Source organism: Numenius arquata, chromosome 7, assembly GCF_964106895.1.
Source record: "Numenius arquata chromosome 7, bNumArq3.hap1.1, whole genome shotgun sequence".
Lineage (NCBI taxonomy): Eukaryota > Metazoa > Chordata > Aves > Charadriiformes > Scolopacidae > Numenius > Numenius arquata.
This window is the reverse complement of record NC_133582.1, coordinates 39564965-39585559: the sequence shown is the minus strand read 5'-3', so window position 1 is coordinate 39585559 and position 20595 is coordinate 39564965. Positions and strand designations below refer to the sequence as shown.

The following is a 20595-nucleotide window of genomic DNA, read 5'->3' as shown; positions in this document are numbered from 1 at the left end:
AATCAGCCCTCTGCTGGGGGACTGCACCCGGGGTACTCCTTCTGTGGGTTTAATGGTGTATCTGTGGTCTCTGGTTTGTTGGTTGCAATTCCAATAAGCGAGTTTCTTACCTGCCTATAGACTCTCTCATTTTCTGAAGTGTAAAAATACAGGCTGCTTTATGTGTACGAGAATGGCAGCGTTCCTTTGTCTGAGATGCTTTCAACAACTGAACGTAGGAGAACTGGTATCCCACTTCTGTCACAAAGCGACGTGGTAAAGGAGGAGTAAGAGCAGCAGAACCAGTCCATCCGAACCACGGATTTAAATTTGAGATGGACCTGAGTGACAGCATCTAAAATTTCAACACAGAGTTTGATTTTCCACCCACGGTTCACTTCTGTTCATCTCTGTGGTTTTGCTGTGGACTAGTCTAAGGACTGGTTTCAAAACTTTAGCTGTAGACTTGGGTTGAGATTCAGAAATCCAGAAAATCCTGTTATGATGAGGCTCCGTGTCAGTCCTTACCTAAGCACAACTTCCCTTGAGTGCAGAGAGTGTTGCTTCAGTATGAACTTCTGAAGTATGCCCAAAAATAGGAATGAAGCACATCTTGGCAAGGGCTACAATTCCTCATATTTATGAAAGCAATCCTGGGGCATGATGACATTTTCAAAACTAGCATCCAGTTATATGTATTTTTGGGAAAAAAAATTGAGACATACTTCAACAGAGAATAAGAACGTATTATTCCCCCAATCTCATTTTCCTGAATCTCATTTTCATGCCTGATGAAAGGAAAGCGCATCCGGATCATCCATGTTATTTCTTCAAGCAAACACCGCAGTCTGTCAGATTTTGCTGACTGAGAAGGCTTTTAGAGAAGTTGCGACATTCCTGGCATTTTATAGCACTGCTTTCTTTTCCCTGGGAACCTGAAAGTGTCACAGGGATTGTGCTCTCTCGGGGTTTCAGTGGGACAGATGAGACCGGCAACGTTTTCCCTCTTCAAGGCAAGGTAATCCATACCTTGATGCTGCTTCAAGAAATGCTCACCTGAGCCTAGAGAGTGAAGCAGATGCGCCGGAAATGTCTATGCGGCGTTTGAGGTTATTCGATCCACGTTCATGCTGCAGACCGCAGGATGCTTCCAGACTATTACAGGGATATCCGTACGTAGGGATACGCTATAGTTATGTCAGAAAAAGAAATCAGACTTTTTGGCTTTGAAAGGATTTTTTGTGCGCGTATTTGTGCAAGCTTATGTGCTCAAAGATGGGGGTTTGTGGGAACCAAAAGCTGCCTCCCAGAATGTTATGGTTTGAGAGAACCCATAACAATCTATTGTCGTTAGACAATTATTCTATCACCCGATGACCCCTCCCCACCCGGAAAGGGGAATCGGGGAACACAAAGAAACACAAGGGTTGAAATATAAATAGATTTAACAGACTAAGACTAAATAATTAACAATAATACTAAAGAACCAGTATTAATCCCGATACTGATATAAGCTATACAGGAATGATACTCAGCCCATTCTGTCAGCAGAAGCTGTGCACTCCCAGCAGGGACAGCAAATGGCAGACACTGGGAGCGCAATGGCTTCAGGAGGAAGGGAAGGGCTCAGGGCTCCGGCACCGGGACAAGGAGTTGTCTGGACCCGCCACCATCAAGGGAGAGAGAGCTACGCAGCAAACTTTTCTAATTTATATTGGATGTGCCGTTCATGGTATGAAATAACCCTGTTGGCCAGCCTGGGTCAAATGCCCAGGCCTTGCTCCTCCTCGTCCCTGCCCCTGGCAAGGCTCGAAAACACGAACCTTGAATCCCACAGAGCCTGGCTGGCTATAAAGTAAATATTTTCCCAAATTCAGACACTAGAGTCTTCTAAAAGTGCAATTTTCCCCAGCATTAGAAGAAAAGTTAGTCCTGTGTCTCTCAACCCAGGACACAGACGTCGCTTCAGGAAGGGTGGTATTTTTATGGTTATGTGACTAGATTCCCGGTCAGGCCGGGAATTTTACTCAAGGAATATTATTCAAGATAAAAAAACTTTTGCTGTCCTTATTAGTGTAAGTTGTAGCCAAACAGTCTGTCACAGTCAGCTCCAGAGTGTCTTGCTAGTCAGTGCCTGGCATCCCAGGTGTGGGAAAGTAATGGAAGATGGGCGAGGAGGACTGTAAACACGCTCAAGTGACTCCCATGTGGGGTGCTGGAAAACACATCTATCACACTCATTGTTGCTTAGTTCTGTGCGCTCAACAAGTAGGACACCTGCCCTTAGATAACACAGGCCTGGGATGGACTCGGGGGCACCTTATCGAACACGCCTGAGATTCCTGCCCTGCTGGTGAGGAGATCAAAGCACAGCGGAAAACTCTGCCTGCCGGAATCCTGGAAATACAGGCCCAAACAGCAAGTGGGAGCTCTCTCTCTCGCTCTCGCACTCCCTCGCTAACAAGGGCTCTCTTGCTAATAAGGACTCTGGCTCCACGGTGCCTGCGTCCCCTGCTTGCCTGCCTCTGCCCGGGGCTGCTTCAGAGGTTCCCTGATCCATGAGGTATCAAGATTAAATTTGTTCTTTGCCCTTAATCCATGGTCTTGTGGTTGTTCCTGCGTCCTGCCTGCATCGGCTGACACACCAGGGTTTGGCGTTCGGCTGGAGAAAGGTCTGCAGCTGCAGGTGAAAGCCAAAGTGAAGACACAGGTATAGCTGCTGTGTCTGTGCTTGTCTACCACCAACTTTGCTTTTTGCTTGTCACTGTAGCTGCAAGGAAGTCTCTGGCTTCAACAGTCACCAAGCGCTTAGCCCTTCTGGAGCTGGAGTGTGGTGTGATGTCCTCTCGTGTGCCTCATCGGTGTGACGGTGTAGTCGGCGAAGCAAACAGGACAGCTGAATATCCCACCTGTGCTGAAGAATACTTCAAGTGCTGTGTCCAGCTTTGGGGCCCTTCCCACAAAAAAGACATTGAGGGGCTGGAGCGGGTCCAGAGAAGGGCAACGGAGCTGGTGAGGGGTCTGGAGAACAAGTCTTGTGAGGAGAGGCTGAGGGAGCTGGGGGTGTTCAGCCTGGAGAAAAGGAGGCTGAGGGGAGACCTTCTCGCTCTCTCCAACTCCCTGAAAGGAGGGTGTAGCCAGGGGGGTCGGTCTCTTCTCCCAAGTCCCAGGCCATGGCACAAGAGGAAATGGCCTCAAGTTGCCCCAGGGGAGGTTCAGATTGGATATTAGGAGAAATGTTTCCACGGAAAGGGTTATTGCACATTGGACTGGGCTGCCCAGGGCAGTGGTTGAGGCCCCATCCCTGGAGGTATTTAAAAGCCGGGTTGACATAGTGCTTAGAGACATGGTTTAGTGATGGTTTTTATCAGAGTTAGGTTGATGGTTGGAATAGATGATCTGAAAGGTCCCTTCCAACCTGGACAATTGTATGATTCTGATTCTATTCTAATATCTGAAGAAGCACGTCACAGGTGAAGGTAACTGCTGGTGGTGCAGGCTGTGGTGTGGCCCTGTAGCAGTGCTTGAGGGCATATCAGTTCAGACCTCCTCATTACACATCCTGGTGGACATGTGAGGAGGATTCTCTGCTAGTTAACTAGGTTACTCTCCCAGTGCCTCGCAACGTGCATAAATAACTGACAGTGGACAGTCAGGGTTTCTGGCCTCAAGCAGTGTACAGTCTGAGGTGATAGAGCTGAGATCCCAGGACTTGTATCACAAAATCCAGTTTCAAGTATACTCTGGACCTTCATGCCAAGACATGATCATTACATGAAAATCCAAGAGCATAGTTACCACAAAAAGTTTTCCTGAGCCATAATTACATCCAGTAGTCCCATGTAAATGAGTATTTAATCCAAACACTATTTTTTCCACGAAGAGGCACACTCCATCACAAGATAACGCGCGCTGTATCTCACAGAACTGGGCAGCAGCTACGCAATCAGTGCCTGAATCCAGACAGTCCTTCTCAGTTTAAAATGTGCCTGTAACTTCTCTTTATGAGCGTATAGATCTCAGCAGGTGATTTGCCTGAAGGGCTCTACAGCAGCGGGCCTTCTGAGAGTAATCAAACCAGAACTCATCATATGGTTTCAATATAAAACTGTTACTGATACTTTCAATATTTCCAGCTTTAATTAAGTAAGTTTAGCTGCCATTACTCACTCCTATTTAATGTACCACCATTACAGTTTAATTGCAGATTGACTTTCTTTCCATAACCACTAACTAGCAGTTGGTTTTATGAACCCTATTTTTTTCCCCACTCTGATAAAAGTCCATTATGCAATAAAATCTGGCTTAATTTCAGATGTGTTCTGGTCGCTGTCTTTTATTTCAGGTGCCAGTAGTCATAAAGTAGAGAGCTGATCCTGCAACGAGAAGAAAATCCAGTATTAAGATAATAGCTTTGTACAGTGTAATCTTTTGACACTGAGAGATGAATTTTGTCAGCAAGGCATTTGCAGTCGGTAGTAGACTCAAGAGATACACTCACTACTCCTCTCAGGAAATAAGTCAAAAGCGTGGCATGAATATAATTAATTTTACCTTTATCTTGTGGCTAGAAAAAATGAGCTCCCTGTCACTTCTCTCAGGATCCCCTATTTATCTAGGCAGGGCTGAGAGTAAAGGTGGAAACGTGATTTACAAGGGAATCGTTTTCAGAAGTTTTTTCATTCCCTTCTATAAGTGAATTTTTAAGATAGAAGGGAGAAAAGTGCATTTTGTTCCTTGATGGTAACAATGTGGTGGGTTGCTGCGTGAGCCGATGCAGGCAGGACGCAGGAACAACCACAAAACCATGGATTAAGGGCAAAGAACAAATTTAATCTTGATACCTCATGGATCGGGGAACCTCTGAAGCAGCCCCGGGCAGAGGCAGGCAAGCAGGGGACGCAGGCACCGTGGAGCCAGAGTCCTTATTAGCAAGAGAGCCCTTGTTAGCGAGGGAGTGCGAGAGCGAGAGAGAGAGCTCCCACTTGCTGTTTGGGCCTGTATTTCCAGGATTCCGGCAGGCAGAGTTTTCCGCTGTGCTTTGATCTCCTCACCAGCAGGGCAGGAATCTCAGGCGTGTTCGATAAGGTGCCCCCGAGTCCATCCCAGGCCTGTGTTATCTAAGGGCAGGTGTCCTACTTGTTGAGCGCACAGAACTAAGCAACAATGAGTGTGATAGATGTGTTTTCCAGCACCCCACATGGGAGTCACTTGAGCGTGTTTACAGTCCTCCTCGCCCATCTTCCGTTACTTTCCCACAGTTGTACAGTACGGCAAGAGAGCTCCCTCTGCACTGTGACACAGAGCTCGCTGGCTTGGGGCAGTGCTTCTAGAAGCCTCTGCTTTGAGAACTGGTGCTGGTGGGGCTACATCAGGAATCTCTGCACTGCCCGTTAGATAAGTCACCCTGTACATTTCCATCTGTCTTCATCTGCTGGCTCTTTACAACTGTGTGTTGTTTCAGACAGCATCTTTTTATTTGTGTGTACAGTAGTTCATGCAGTTGTGTTCTTCCTCTGCAGCACAGCGATACCAACACCACTACGGAATTGAGACAATGTCAGACAGGTTAGTTCCTTTCAGGCTGTTAGGGTCTGAGAGAACCCATAACAATCTATTGCCATTAGACAATTATTCCCATAACAATCTATCGTCATTAGACAATTATTCTATCACCCGATGATCCCTCCCCACCCGGAAAGGGGAATCGGGGAACACAAAGAAACACAAGGGTTGAAATATAAATAGATTTAACAGACTAAGACTAAATAATTAACAATAATACTAAAGAACCAGTATTAATGCCGATACTGATATAAGCTATACAGGAATGATACTCAGCCCATTCTGTCAGCAGAAGCTGTGCACTCCCAGCAGGGACAGCAAATGGCGGACACTGGGAGCGCAATGGCTTCAGGAGGAAGGGAAGGGCTCAGGGCTCCGGCACCGGGGCAAGGAGTTGTCTGGACCCGCCGCCATCAAGGGAGAGAGAGAGCTACGCAGCAAACTCTTCTAATTTATATTGGATGTGCCGTTCATGGTATGAAATACTCCTGTTGGCCAGCCTGGGTCAAATGCCCAGGCCTTGCTCCTCCTTGTCCCTGCCCCTGGCAAGGCTCAAAAACACGAACCTTGAATCCCACGGAGCCTGGCTGGCTATAAAGTAAATATTTTCCCAAATTCAGACACTAGAGTCTTCTAAAAGTGCAATTTTCCCCAGCATTAGAAGAAAAGTTAGTCCTGTGTCTCTCAACCCAGGACACAGGTGCAGTACAGAGCAGAAAGCGAATGGAAGAAATATGTATTTATCTCCATTCTGAAGTTGCCACAGGCCAGTCTGGTCCCTGGAAAAATTCCAGCTCCCCAAAGAGTTGTCCTAACTTGTACTGTAATTGCTGTTTCCCATCGGACTTTTCAGCGCTGTGCATGACAAGTACTAAAGAACATCTCGGCCACACCTCAGAGCGCTTCCATGCTGCCTCGCACACACAAAAGGATCTTTAGCAAATACTACCAGTCTAGTAATTTTTTTCATTTTATGGGAAGACCTCTTCTGGTACAGGTGTTCTTGGGAATTTGAAGAGAAGGGAGAGACAGGGACAGCTAATGGCCACAATATGTTAATGAATTCTACTAAAACAGAAATGCCTGGTTCTTCTCCCGGGCCTGGCATGGGAATTCTTCTGGCAAACAACTTCTCTGCTATATTAAAGATAGGTCTATTAATATATAATTGTTTCAATTATTGTCTAACAATTAACATTTAAAAAGCCTTCCTAAACCTTTGCAAAGACCCTTGCAGGCACCTATAATTACTTACTAGATATTACAGCAAATAAACCCACACTCCCAACGTTCCTCATTGAAGATGTAAAAGCCCTAAAAATTTTGCACTCAACTTAAATCAGGACACCCTGAACTTGATACTTTTCACAACAAGTATTCTGAGACATCACCTCAGATTGCAATAATCGCCCCCAGTCCTCCATTCTCTACAGCATTCCCTTTTCCATTTCCTAGAGAGTCACCGTTCTTAATTCCCCTGTTTCCCTGTGTATAATCTGGCTAACATGCCATTCTCAAACATGGTTTGTTATTCCACGTGAGTGTATCAGAAAACAGGAGGCAAAATGAGTTGGAGCAAAGTTTTTCCTTGCCTGTGATGAGATACAGAGTCGTTATCCTGTCACAGCTCAAGAGTGCCAATTACTGGGTACAAATATCGCACTTAGAATCATAGAATCATAGAATTGTCCAGGTTGGAAGGGACCTTTCGGATCATCTAGTCCAACCATCAACCTAACTCTGATCAAAACCATCACTAAACCATGTCTCTAAGCACTATGTCAACCCGGCTTTGAAATACCTCCAGGGATGGGGCCTCAACCACTGCCCTGGGCAGCCCATTCCAATGCTTTATAACCCTTTCCATGGAAACATTTCTCCTAATATCCAATCTGAACCTCCCCTGGCGCAACTTGAGGCCGTTTCCTCTTGTCCCATGGCCTGGGACTTGGGAGAAGAGACCGACCCCCCCTGGCTACACCCTCCTTTCAGGGAGTTGGAGAGAGCGAGAAGGTCTCCCCTCAGCCTCCTTTTCTCCAGGCTGAACACCCCCAGCTCCCTCAGCCTCTCCTCACAAGACTTGTTCTCCAGACCCCTCACCAGCTCCGTTGCCATTCTCTGGACCCGCTTCTGGTGAGCTTTAAGTTTTCATCTTTGATTTTTATCTTTGCTCTTAACGAATAATGTATCACAAGTGAAATTTCCCACCTCTCACTGAGCTGCTTTTGGGGCGTGTATTTTGATGTGCCTGTACTTAGAGCTTATGTGAGTTTTATACAAACAGAGATGGTTACCGTTGAATCACTGCATATATTTCTGGGTAATAAAACAGAAAGTTTAAATAGTTAGCAGATAAACACTAGGTATGTTGAATGAAAAGTCGTATTGATTCATCTAGACAGTAAAGAAAAAAAAATTCTTTAGCCGCTTCATCCCTGAAAATAGGTACCTAATTAGTCACTGATAAACTGCCATGCCAAGCAGGTAATACTGGTAAGAGCAAAATGGAACAAATGACAGTCATGAGGTGGAACGAAACATGCCAGGGGAAAATGAATTGCCCTGCTACGCTGACTCACATCTACCTAACCAATCCAGAGCCTATGCTTTGAACCCTGGGAACAATGGAGGAAGCAGATGCCAGAAACAAATGTAGATATAGGGGTACAGAAAGGGTACACAAACCCACGAGCCTGCAAGTGGACAGTCACCCACGCATGCGGTGTTACCAGAGTTACGGAAGCATGAAGGATCCAATGGGCAAAGAAGCGGTTAGTCTTTGCTTTTTACTTTCATTCACTGCTTTACTTAAATTCACTGGCTGGCCTAGAGTGATTCCAAGGACAATTTCATGCCAGTCGTGCCCAGTCATCGTCAGACTCCTGCCCTGAGTAGTTTGTGGGTTGTGCCAGCTGATTGCAAAAGTGACGGCTGATAAGCCTGTCAATGCTTGCGTGGAGGACGAAGAGTAATTAAGCATTCATTTAAACATAATATTTGAAGCAGGAATATACCGTCTCACGTTCCTTGAAACATCCCATTGGTGTATGTCAACACCTCTGTATGTGAGAGGATACAGGGCTAAGTTCCTCGGCGCACTAGTTTGAAAGGAACGCGACATTACAGCTTATACCAGTCAGTGTGAATGGCAGAAATACAGCACGTACAAATCAGCTGGATGTCTGATTCCATGGGAGAAAACACCAGTTAAAAAAAAATGGATTTTCCCCCTCCGCCCCCACAAGGTGACTCATTACAAAAATTTCAGCCTGCCTATATAGACAACAAGGACTTCCTGGAATTTCAGAGGGAACGTCGGGCAGAACAACCTCAGAATTGATGAAGTAAGTATTAGGGATAATCTCCTGAGCTTGCAGGACTTCATTTGCATGCTAAATTCCTTACAGCAGCATTTTCGGTACCGGCATTAGTCAGGCCATGTCCAGGTACTTCATGCCAGGATGAATCATATATGAGAAATAGCACGCTGAAATCTGCCCTAATTTATGGAACTTTTGCAAAGGTGTTGACTGACGTGCAGTCTCGTAGCATAAACTGGCTCGTCCAGTGCCTCTCAAACTCTTCCCTTTAACGTCTGAGTCAGACTCTGTGACGTCCTCTGGATGTCCTACCACAATTAGAAGCAGCTTCAACCACAGTTACCTCCTTTGATGGAAAAAAAAAAAAAATAGGAAAAAAGTATATATTGTAAAAAACGCCTTTGATCAAATCATCCTCCCCTTTTCTGTGCAAAAGCACACTGCTAATTAGCTGGATTTTGTTGCCTGTTTGCACCACGTTCGGCCATATAGAGGTAGTAATATGATGAAATAGAAGGTTAAACCACATTTCTTGCATCTCACTTTTTGCAGACTGCGCCAGTGCAAGTTTGTCTGTCCTTTCTCCTTTGAACACCGCAAAGCAAGCATTTCTAGGAGGCATCCTATGGCAGTGTTGTCGGCAAATCCTGTCGCCATTTCTTTATCCAGAAATGTTTGTGGTGGGACCAAACTTTGCAAAAGATCTGCCTGTACTGGCACTCGTTACATGATGTAACAGGGAAACTCTGTTCTGATTCACTATGTTTGGAATGTGTAAGATAAAACCCTCATATTATGGAGAAGTTTAACAGCAGGACGTGAGGATCTTCACTGCCTTCACAATTGCATTCCCTCTGTTGTTACCAGAGGTGGCTCTCTGTAAACCCATCAGTACCTGGTTTAGGGAGATGTTTTGAACTGGCAAGAGTCATAAACCCCTCCCTGCGTGGGCCATGGAACAACCCTGATCTCAGAGTCTTCTACCCTTTGTTTGATCTTTTCATTTCTTGTAAGGTCTCAGACCATCGTTCACCAGAGTGGGTTGTTTCCACAGAACAAGGACCACAGCTGTCCTTCTTGGACTGCATTCCTGGGGGACGATTCATTCGATTCCAACATTAGGAGAAACCTTGAATTTACAGCTTTTAAATCAGGTCCTTGCTTTCTTCCTGACAGGCTTGTCACCCTGCTTGGACCTAAAATTAGTCATTGTCCCCTGCTGTTGTCTCCTAAGACCATTCCAGCAGTGTGATTCTGCTGTGTCCGGCACATAATGGCAAATTCTTCCCCCCCAACTGTAAGACCCTTTCAGGTAATAGATCCCATCCCCATAGTGACAATACAGACGCACAGATGGGGATAAGGTGGGCCCTTGAGAGGTGGGCCCGTGCAAATCACATGAAGTTCAACCAGGCCAAGCGCAGGGTCCTGCACCTGGGACATGGCAATCCCAGGCACAAATACAGGTTGGGTGGAGAATGGCTGGAGAGCAGCCCTGAGGAGAAGGACTTGGGGGTGTTGGTGGATGAGAAGCTCGACATGAGCCAGCAATGTGCGCTGGCAGCCCAGAAAGCCAACCGCATCCTGGGCTGCATCAAAAGAAGCGTGGCCAGCAGGTCACGGGAGGTGATTCTGCCCCTCTATTCTGCTGAGACCCCACCTGGAGTACTGTGTCCAGCTCTGGAGTCCTCAACACAGGAAGGACATGGACCTGATGGAATGGGTCCAGCAGAGGGCCACAAAGATGATCAGAGGGCTGGAGCACCTCCCCTATGAAGACAGGCTGAGAGAGCTGGGGTTGTTCAGCCTGGAGAAGAGAAGGCTCCGGGGAGACATTTTAACGGCCTTCCAGTACCTGAAGGGAGCCTACAGGAGAGCTGGGGAGGGACTCTTTGTCAGGGGGTGGAGCCATAGGACAAGGGGTAATGGTTTTAAACTGAAAGAGGGGAGATTTAGGTTAGATACTGGGAAGAAATTCTTTGCTGTGAGGGTGGTGAGACACTGGAACAGGTTGCCCAGAAAAGCTGTGGATGCGCCATCCCTGGAGGTGTTCAAGGCCAGGCTGGATGGGGCTTTGAGCAACCTGGTCTGGTGGGAGGTGTCCCTGCCCATGGCAGGGGGGTTGGAGCTCGATGATCTTTAAGGTCCCTTCCAACTCTAAGCATTCGATGATTCTATAAGGAGGATTGGCCATGGCTGGCTTTCGATTCACCTTGGTTCAAAACCCCTCACCGTCACTTCAGTGCGTAGGTAGAACACAGTGTCTCATTGTCCATCTGAATGAGTGAGTAGGAGGCAAATAACCCAGCAACAAGCCGGGAGCCGCGCTGCGCTTTGGGGCAGCCCCTGCAAGAGGGGCACCAGTGCCTCCCAAGGGACAAAGTTTGTTTCAATAAACTCTTTGTTTAAACTATCATCTTCTCAATAAACAAGACTGCTTCGTGCAATGAAGGAGTTTTAGATATTTGAACTGCAACTTATTACAGGCTTTTCTCTGCCTGAAATGTTGCAAATAAAATACTGCACTGTCCACAGAGAGGATCGCTTAGTGGTGTAAACCTCTCACTCGCCACAAAAAGAGTCAGTTGAATGACAAAACTGAATTTCAGCAGTGTTTTTTAGTGAACTTTACCAAGTGAAGGTATCTCTGTCGGAATCTTATTTACTGTCCTTATTCCACATAGCAAGAAATGATGTCTCTCTACCTGTATATTTCCTGATAAGAAATACTCCAACTTGAAAATACTTGAAAATACTGCTGAAATAAATGCTAAAAGTCAACAATGATTTATAAAGGATCTTCTTCAATTAACCAGATTGAATTTCTTTTATATCTTAAATGTAATAAACCTTGTACTCTTCAAATTACATATGGAGTTTTCTAGTCAAGCCTTGTCATTGTAATGTAACGAACAGGAAAAGGTATTTTTCTTGCACTGAATATACAGGCAAAACCAATACAAAATTGAATTACATACTGTGAAATGCCAACAAAGGAAAAATATTAATTTCTGCTTCTTTAAAGGCTACTCTGTCCTTTGGTGCAAAAAATACTTGCGTTGAATTGATGACATATTTGGACAAAATTCTTTGTAAAATGTGAAATACAATTCTTTATTTAAAAAAGCAATGTTTTTAAGTGAATAAAATAAAGCCATAGCTTTAGTTGTATCCCATATTGCAATAATTAGGAGATTCAAAGTTACGCAGTTATCTTTCCCAGTTATCTTTCATCTATTTTGATACTTTTCATTGCTTATATATTTGAATTATTTAATATTACAGAATTTAAGTGAAAACTTTCTAATTTTCAAATCTTAAGGGGTAGCTTAATTAGCCAAGCTTGTAAGAGCAATTTGTAAAATTAAAAACCTCTTCTCTCTTCTGGAATGAATAAAGAATCCCATACTTAAGTTTCAGTTGTTTATTATTTTAAAATTAGAAGCAGTAAAAGCACAGCATAGTTAAGGGAAGGCTATATTGCAAGAACTTGTGTTTCAAGGTCATGAATCATTTCTTCTTTTAATTGAAGATGTCACAACATTAGAATGCTATCCATCTCCTGTTGGGGCTTCTGAAATCCTAGGACAGTTCAAGGAAATGTTCATAGCAAGAGTAAGTGCAAAATGTATTCCGTTATCACAAAAAGCGGATACCTGATTTTTCATGTGCTCTCAATGCAATATGACGGGTACTTTGTTTTCCATTCCTAAGAGTAAAAATTATTTTAAACTCCATAATTTACATATGTAAAGCGGAATTAATGATTTAGTAAGTAACATCAACGGTTCAGCACTGAACAAAAATAGATCAAACCTTTTTCCTTCTTTCAACAAACTTTCAGAGGAAGGATCAGAACTTTTTTTAAACTGCACACCATAAACATCGCACCAAAAATGTGTCGATTACATAGTTTTTGTACCAAAACCTAAGTCAAATACTCATGCATGACTTTGGATTTTTTCAGAAACTTATACGGAACGTTGAATTCAGTAAATAGCTGTGCAATCTGCCCAGCATCAAATGACAACGATATTCTCTATTCCGTCCTCCTCTTTTTATGCATAGTTGCCCCATTACCAATAGACCGGGAACGGGATGGAAATGTATATATCCTTACACTCTCACTCAGCGTAAAGTGCCCATTTTGTGGGTTACCAGTCACCTGACTTGTATCAGTATATCTATTTATGCTTTGCCTTGTATCAGGATAATTATGTAAACATTGCTTCTTTTTAAGTAGAGAGTGTGTATCTGGAGGCAGAATGGGATTGTACCTTAATATACAGTACACGGGACTACAGTAATAAAAGCTAAATAGCAAGCAGTTTTATTCAATGCATTGTAATTAAGCATTTTATATATCTGTACTTGTACATCTTGCACTAATCCTGACCATCAGCTTTTGGGAAACATGTTTTAATAGCCTCTCAGCTATTTCTTACTGAACTGAAAGTTGGTGCTGGCTTCTGCAAGCTGTTCTGCTTTGTAAATCTTCTAAAACCACGGTGATGTGGATAGTATAGGCAGTAAAAATAATAACATTTAAAAAAATCTTACATATCCTTTTGAGTGGGACATAATTTTACCACAGATTTTTAACAGGATATATGAAAAAACTTTAGCAATGCTCTTGGTGCTTATTGTCAAGACCCACTACTACAAATCATGATGTGGGACTGTGAAGAGCTGTTTCTTCCTGTGTAATGTGGTGTATTTCAGCAACAAGCAGAAGCACTATCATTATGTGATCAGTAATATGGCATATTTCCAAAGCCTGATGAGACTTCAGGAAAATTCTAAGCTGCACTCTAATTGGCCTAATAGCTAATATTGTAACCATTTCTGGAAAATATTGCACTAACGCTGGTTGGATTCCCTGTTTGTCCATCTGTAATGCAGCAGGTAAAATTATTTAACTTGGTCAACAGTTTCCAGGCCTTGCATTATCTCTCTCTCTTTCATATGTCATCTAAGTTTGTATTACTGCACCTCTATCTTCTCTTTAGCCTTCTCTGATCCCCACTTCTGCTCCTGCTTGCCATTTATTTCACCTACAAGGTACTTTTCTGTGCCGCTAGCTATGCCTGCGATGCCCTTAGCTTGTGGTTGAAAAGCAACTTTGTTATAATTGCCATTATACACAAGTTTCTACCCTAAGTAAGTGTACCCACAGTGTTTAGACCTGTTTTCCTCCTTCTCCAGCCTCTCATTTCTTCATCCTGACCTGTATCATATCTTGAATTTAGATTGAAGATGTGGGGTTTTTATTTAGCATTGGAACAGTGGGAGAATGGTATATATCAAGCATTCTTGTAAACGTGGCTCTACACGCACAAAGATAAGCATGGCCCCTGCCCAGCTGAGTTTGCTATCAACGTATCTTCTGGTTCAGGTCTCTCCCCACCTATGAGAAATATAAAACTTTAATAAACACAAATGAAAGTTGAGAAAAACAGGATTAATAGTTCCTCTAAATTTTGAAAGAAAAGGTAAAGGAGTGTCAACTTTGAAGGAAATGGTAGGAATTGTTCCTTGTGCTTGTGATTATGGGCTGTTAAGGAAAAATTCCATTCACAGGTCGTGAGGATTTCACATTTTCTTCTAAACGGGCAGTAGGAGACTAGATGGGTTATTCAGACCCAATCAGAGCTTCTTCTGACATACAACTTGTTCTCTGCGTTCCCTCATTTTGGCAACTGATGAAAATCACTTCTGAAGCTCATGGTCAAAAGATAATGGTGATAAAAGACTTGGTCCTTAGCCTTTGTCACCAAAAGATGATGTTAGGAGTATGAAAATGGGGTTGGATCTTAGTGATTAGAGGGCTGGAGAACCTCTTCTGTGAGGACAGGCTGAGAGAGTTGGGGTTCTTCAGCCTGGAGAAGAGAAGGCTCCGAGGGGACCTTATAACGGCCTTCCAGTATCTGAAGGGGGCTCCAGGAGAGATGGGGAGGGACTCTTTATCAGGGAGTGGAGCCATTGGACGAGGAGTAATGGTTTTAAACAGAAAAAGGAGAGATTTAGGTTAGATCTTAGGAATAAATTCTTTGCTGTGAGGGTGGTGAGACACTGGAACAGCTTGCCCAGAAAAGCTGTGGATGCGCCATCGCTGGAAGTGTTCAAGGCCAGGCTGGATGGGGCTTTGAGCAACCTGGTCTGGTGGGAGGTGTCCCTGTCCATGACAGGGGGGTTGGAACTTGATGATCTTTAAGGTCCCTTCCAACCTAAACCATTCTATTATTCTATGATTCTTACAATTAAATGAAGCTTTAAGCAAAAGGACCACCAAATTTAATGAAATGAACAACTAACTGTATTATCTCTTCCTTTTGCTGATTTTTTATTTGTTTAGTATAGCATCTGTTTGTCAATTAGTGCAATTGCTACAGGGCACTATGGATAAAGCAGCATGATCAAAATCTATAGAATAAAGTACACCAGAATAAAATCTTTCTTCAATGAAATATCCGTACACAGAATTTGTGAATAGAAAGCAAGCATAAAACAGAACAACAGAATGCAGTGTAAAGTTTCCTGTCTAAAAACCATAGGCAAGCCCCATGAAGCACGCAGAAAAGCCAGTTTGCATACTGAAAGCAAATCTGACTTTTAGAAATGCTTTTGTAAAACTGTGGTGCTCTACATATACATAATGGTTGTTTAGGAAAAAGATGAAAACTGGGGACATCTAATGATCTGTCTATACTAAAATTAAATGTATTAGTGACCTTGGTAATGCTTAAATATGGCTATAACTTGTTTATGTGGCATTACTTCAAACATTTTAGGGGAAACCTGTTTTAAAGTGGTTCCCGTAGATACTATCATAACTTTGTTGAAGAAGTATGGTCTGTTGTTTAAAGCACAGGACTCTGAGTCAGAAGATGTAGATTATGTCCCCTGCACTGATAACTGCTGACTTTGTGGCTTCCTCATCTCTAAATTGGGAAATAGCACTTAACTAGTAAGAGGTAACAAGGAGACAAGTCATTAGGGCTTATAATATTATAATTTTAATAATCAGAACAAAGCCTTTAGAGCAGTACGGATTTATTAAGAAATCAGTGGTAAAGAAGCAAATCACCTGTATGTTTGAAGTTCTGGTAACTTATTCTAAGACAAAGTGAAATTTTTGTGCTGTGTTGGTGGAGGGTTTAGGAATGCAAAGTATCAGTCATTGCATTTGTTAAGCAACAGCCATCTAAAGGTCACTATGGCTCCAAAGTAGAACTATGATCTCATAGCTGCAGTTTTTGCCCTTCCCTGTTCACACCCTTTCCGTGTTTATGAGTGTTACGCTGGAAGGTATTGATGGCTTCCATCTTCCACATATAGACACCCACGTATCTTGTAATGGTGTGTAGGGTACCTACCCATAAAGTCTTGGTGTTGGAAACAAAGGGAGGCAACTGCCCAGCTGACTGTAGCTTGATCAGAATCCAAGCTTGCAAGGGTGGAGGTTTTCCCTGGGACAGGAAAGTGCAACCTGGGAAAAAAAAAAAAAGCAGTGAGGAACTCACATACCCAGGTATGAGTAAGGCAGGACAGCTTACTTGCTGTAATTCAGTGTACAATAAAAATCTCCCCCCCCCCCCCCCCGTTTTTTTTAATTGTAAAATTAAGGCAGCTACTATTTGGTTTTGATTAAGCTATGAGAAATTGGGCTGTGTGTTGACTCGGTGCAGGGAGGCAGGAGTGCACCAAGGAACTGTTAACATATATATTCACTTTCTGTGAACACAACTTTCTGTGAATGTATTCACTTTTCTGTGAATATAACAAAGATTTGTAACAGAAGCAACCCGGCAAGGCTCTGAAGCCTAATCACTTGGGCCTCACCGAAAGTGACTGGAAGCAGCAGAACGAGGACAACTCGTTCCCTATGCCCAGTGCCCAGGAGGGCTCGGCTGCTGTTGCCACAGCATCTCTGGATTGGATACAGGGACAGTTAATACTGGAGGAGTTGCCCCTCCCAGCGGCGACAGGAGCAGTTAATACTGATTTCCCAGGCTCTTTCTACCTTTTTCCTCTTATGCCATCACTTCAGACATTAAACAGATGACGAAGAAGATAGCATGGTATATATACATAGCATAGTACACTTTCAGTAGGAAGGGATCGCTGGCTTTACTTTACAGCAAAACTCGTGGTCTGCTGCAACATGAGACCAAACCCTTTTGCATCATTTTAAAAGCACCACTACCACTCCTTTTTATGATATCATCACCTCGTGCCTTATGTAATAAGAAAATAGCAGGCTTACAGCCTTAGCTGCCTAGAACAAGCGGCAGAAGAAAGGGAGAAACGAGGACATGGGTTGAATATTCCTTTTCAGTCTTCAGAGAAGCCAGCCTCACAGATTGCCCGTTTTGCCTGTTTGAGCTATGCTGGGCTGAGTCAGCAGAAAGCAAGTGTGATGTGGATGCCAGATCTGTAATTACAGCAACACGGGAATCTGTGCCTTTTACTGCCAATAGAGACATTCCAACATTTGCTACGGAGAAATAACATTTAACCTTTTATGTAAAACGTCTATTCTTAGGGTGGGTTGAGCTAGGACAAGAAGAAACGGCCTCAAGTGGAGCCAGGGGAGGTTCACATGGGGTATTAGGAAAAAATGTTTTCACAGAAAGGGTTACTGCACATTGGAATGGGCTGCCCAGGGAAGTGGCTGAACTGCCACCCCTGGAGGTTTGTAAAAGACGGGGAGAAGTGGTGCTTAGGGATATGGTTTAGTGATGGTTCTGGCAGTGTTCTGGTGATGGTTTGACTCGGTGATCTTAAGGGTCTTTTCCAACCTAGACGGTTCTATGATTCCACGGGACCCCTTGCTCCCCCCTAACGCACTCCAAGCCCGACGTCTCACCAACTTCCCGCTACCCGATACTTTTACCGGCGTGTCGCAGGCTGCGCTACCGCCTTAGCCAAGTTTCCCTCACCACAGCCGAGCTCCGCGATCACGTCTCTCCCTAAACGGCCCTTCTCCAGAGGCAGCGCTCAACCTCCCGGCCTACCCCGGCCTCCAAGCGCCCCCTTCCCCTCCACCACCCGCCCGCCCCGCGGCCGCCGAGCCCGCTCCCCTCGGTGCAAACGCCCTGCTGACCCTCCGGCAGCCGGCCAAGGGGTTGATCCGAGCAGCGCCGTACCCACCTCCCTTCGGGGCGGCCGCCGGGGCCGGGCCCTGGCCCTCCCGTCAGGCCGGGCCCGGCCCTCCCGTCAGGCCGGCGCCTCCCTCAGGCGGCAACGGCCGCGGCGAGGCTGCGCGAGGGGGGCGGGGACACCGGGCGCGGCGATCCCGGAAGCGTGGAGCGACGGCCGCGGTGTGGGAAGGCGGCGGGTCGGGTCGGGCCGGGCTGGGCCGCACCGCTCCGGAGAGGGGAAGGGGAGGCGCGGAGCTGCGGCTGACCGGCGGCGGCGGACGCCGCCATGACGAACTTCATCTCGGTGCAGCTGAAGAAGGCCTCGGAGGTGGACTTGGCCAAGCCGCTGTGCAAGTTCATCCAGCAGAGCTACCCGGGCGGCGACGCCCAGGCCGAGCACTGCCGCGCCGCCGAGGAGCTCAGCAAGCTCCGCAAGAGCGCGCTCGGCCGCCCGCTCGACAAGCACGAGAGCGCGCTGGAAACCCTCCTCAGGTAGGGCCGGGCCGGTGCAGGCCCTTCAGCGGCCCCTCTGCCGCCTCTCCCCTTTCTCCGCTTAACCCCCCACACACACTCCCCGGTGCCCCGCGGGGCCCCGACGGGCGCTCCGGGCCCAGGTCTTGGGCGCGGCGGAGCCGGAGCCAGGTGTGGGCGGGGCGGGGCGGACGGTTCGCCGTGAGGAAGCGGCCGAGGCTGCCGGGCCGGCTCCGGCGGCCTGTGCGTTGCGCGCCCGCCTCCCCGCCGCCGGCCCACGTCCCCAGCGTCTCAGGTGGCTCTGCGGCATCCCGAGGTCCCCCTCACGGCGCGGCCTGGGGCGTCGTATGATGGCAGCGCAGGGCCGGCGGGGGAGGCGGAGAGAGGAGGCCTTGTCCCGACCAACTTCCCTTTCCGAGCGGCCCTGACATGCCGGTCACAGCTGGAGCCTGGCAGGAGCGACAGACTGTTTTGTTTTCTTAGAGGAGAGCAGGCCTGTCTTATTTCAGTTTTACGTTTTGCTGTTAGGGCTGACACCTTTCTTTTCAATTTTAAATAGTGGTGGTTTTTTGTTTGTTTGTTGTTTTTTTTTCACCGTCGTGTTTTCCTTCTATATTTAGCAGCTTCTTAATGTATTTACAAAGTCACATCCTTATTTTCTAATTAACATATAGAGTCATAGAATCATAGAATTGTCCAGGTTGGAAGGGACCTTTCGGATCATCTAGTCCAACCATCAACCTAACTCTGATCAAAACCATCACTAAACCATGTCTCTAAGCCCTATGTCAACCTGGCTTTGAAATCCCTCCAGGGATGGGGCCTCAACTGCTTCCCTGGACAGCCCATTCCAATGTGCAATAACCCTTTCCGTGGAAACATTTCTCCTAATATCCAATCTGAACCTTCCCTGGCACAACTTGAGGCCATTTCCTCTTGTCCCATGGCCTGGGACTTGGGAGAAGAGACCGACGCCCCCCTGGCTACACCCTCCTTTCAGGGAGTTGGAGAGAGTGAGAAGGTCTCCCCTCAGCCTCCTTTTCTCCAGGCTGAACACCCCCAGCTCCCTCAGCCTCTCCTCACAAGACTTGTTCTCCAGACCCCTTGCCAGCTCCGTTGCCCTTCTCTGGACCCGCTCCAGCCCCTCAATGTCTTTTTTGTGGGAAGGGGCCTGTAGGTGTGTTAACCACTTAGGTTAACACACCTAAGTTTGCTATCAGAGAGTTTACTGGTGCCTCTGTTGTGCTGGAATTACAGTTTAGGTGAGCAAAAGATTGACCTGTGCCTTTTGCCCAGTAAATTGCATAAAGCCTGCTTCAGGACTGACTGCTCCATCATCTACAAAAGCACTCGCTCTTTCCTATTTCTCTAGAACTATTGACTTACTGAGGTAATTCTGTTGTTCTGTTCCTCTGTTGGAAACATTTTGAGCCCAGTTTGTAGCTCGTCTACTCACTGAGGTCACTGTGATTCATTCACTAGGTTAATACTAAGTACACACTTCTATTTGCAAGGCTGGGATCAAAGATCTGCAGTTCTTAATACGAGTTCTTAATGTAAGTTCTTAAATAGTGGCAGCAAGTTTATTCTTTTTTAAAGACAGAAAGAAGGATAGAGGGATTTTCTAGTATAGGAAGAAATGGTGCTTGTAGACACGACACGTTTCTGTTATATCATGAACAAGTAGGAATACGCTGATGTTCACTAGAGTGTCTTATTTCTAAACTTAAAAAAAATGAAGAGGAATGGAAAATAAACAAGTGATATTAAAAAGAAGGCAAGATTTGTAAAATGAATTACCGATGTTTTTTTGAGGTTATCAACCCTTCGCTGGGTGTTTGGGCTATAAAAGCTATGACTGTACTGGTCACATTTTGCACTATCTTCCTGGCTTCCTGTTCTAGTCCTGTTTGTTACTGTGTATGCTTTTGAAGGTACTGCTGCGTGTGCCTTTTGAAGGTCAGGGAAATAATGAGCATCTCTAAGCTGAAAGAGGGACTCTGCTAGGGAAATGGAAAGGCATATTACTGCCTTCCCTTGAATCACACACAGAATCACATGGGGTTGGAAGGGACCTCTAGAGATCACCTAGTCCAACCCCCCTGCCAAAGCAGGTC

The 20595-nt window shown here is 45.5% G+C and overlaps 1 protein-coding gene and 1 long non-coding RNA gene across 4 annotated transcripts in view; one reads left to right on the top strand and one right to left on the bottom strand.

Moving 5' to 3' along the window:
- Nucleotides 1–11956: 11956 nt before the first annotated feature.
- Nucleotides 11957–18082, bottom strand: LOC141466732 (uncharacterized). Its single transcript, XR_012463314.1, has 3 exons — nucleotides 18018–18082; nucleotides 16241–16353; nucleotides 11957–14271 (listed from the first exon to the last, which is right to left on the bottom strand). It is a non-coding gene; the product is annotated as an uncharacterized lncRNA (long non-coding RNA).
- Nucleotides 18083–18140: 58 nt separating this feature from the next.
- PDCD6IP (programmed cell death 6 interacting protein) overlaps nucleotides 18141–20595 on the top strand; it is a 34169-nt gene continuing 31714 nt past the window's right edge. For 2 of the 3 annotated variants that reach the window (XM_074150137.1, XM_074150136.1), the window contains exon 1: nucleotides 18141–18499. In XM_074150137.1, the coding sequence (XP_074006238.1) occupies nucleotides 18294–18499 (206 nt within the window). In that variant the 5' untranslated portion in view covers nucleotides 18141–18293. The remainder of the gene's footprint in view (nucleotides 18500–20595) is intronic. The other variant, XM_074150138.1, reaches the window with a different exon arrangement.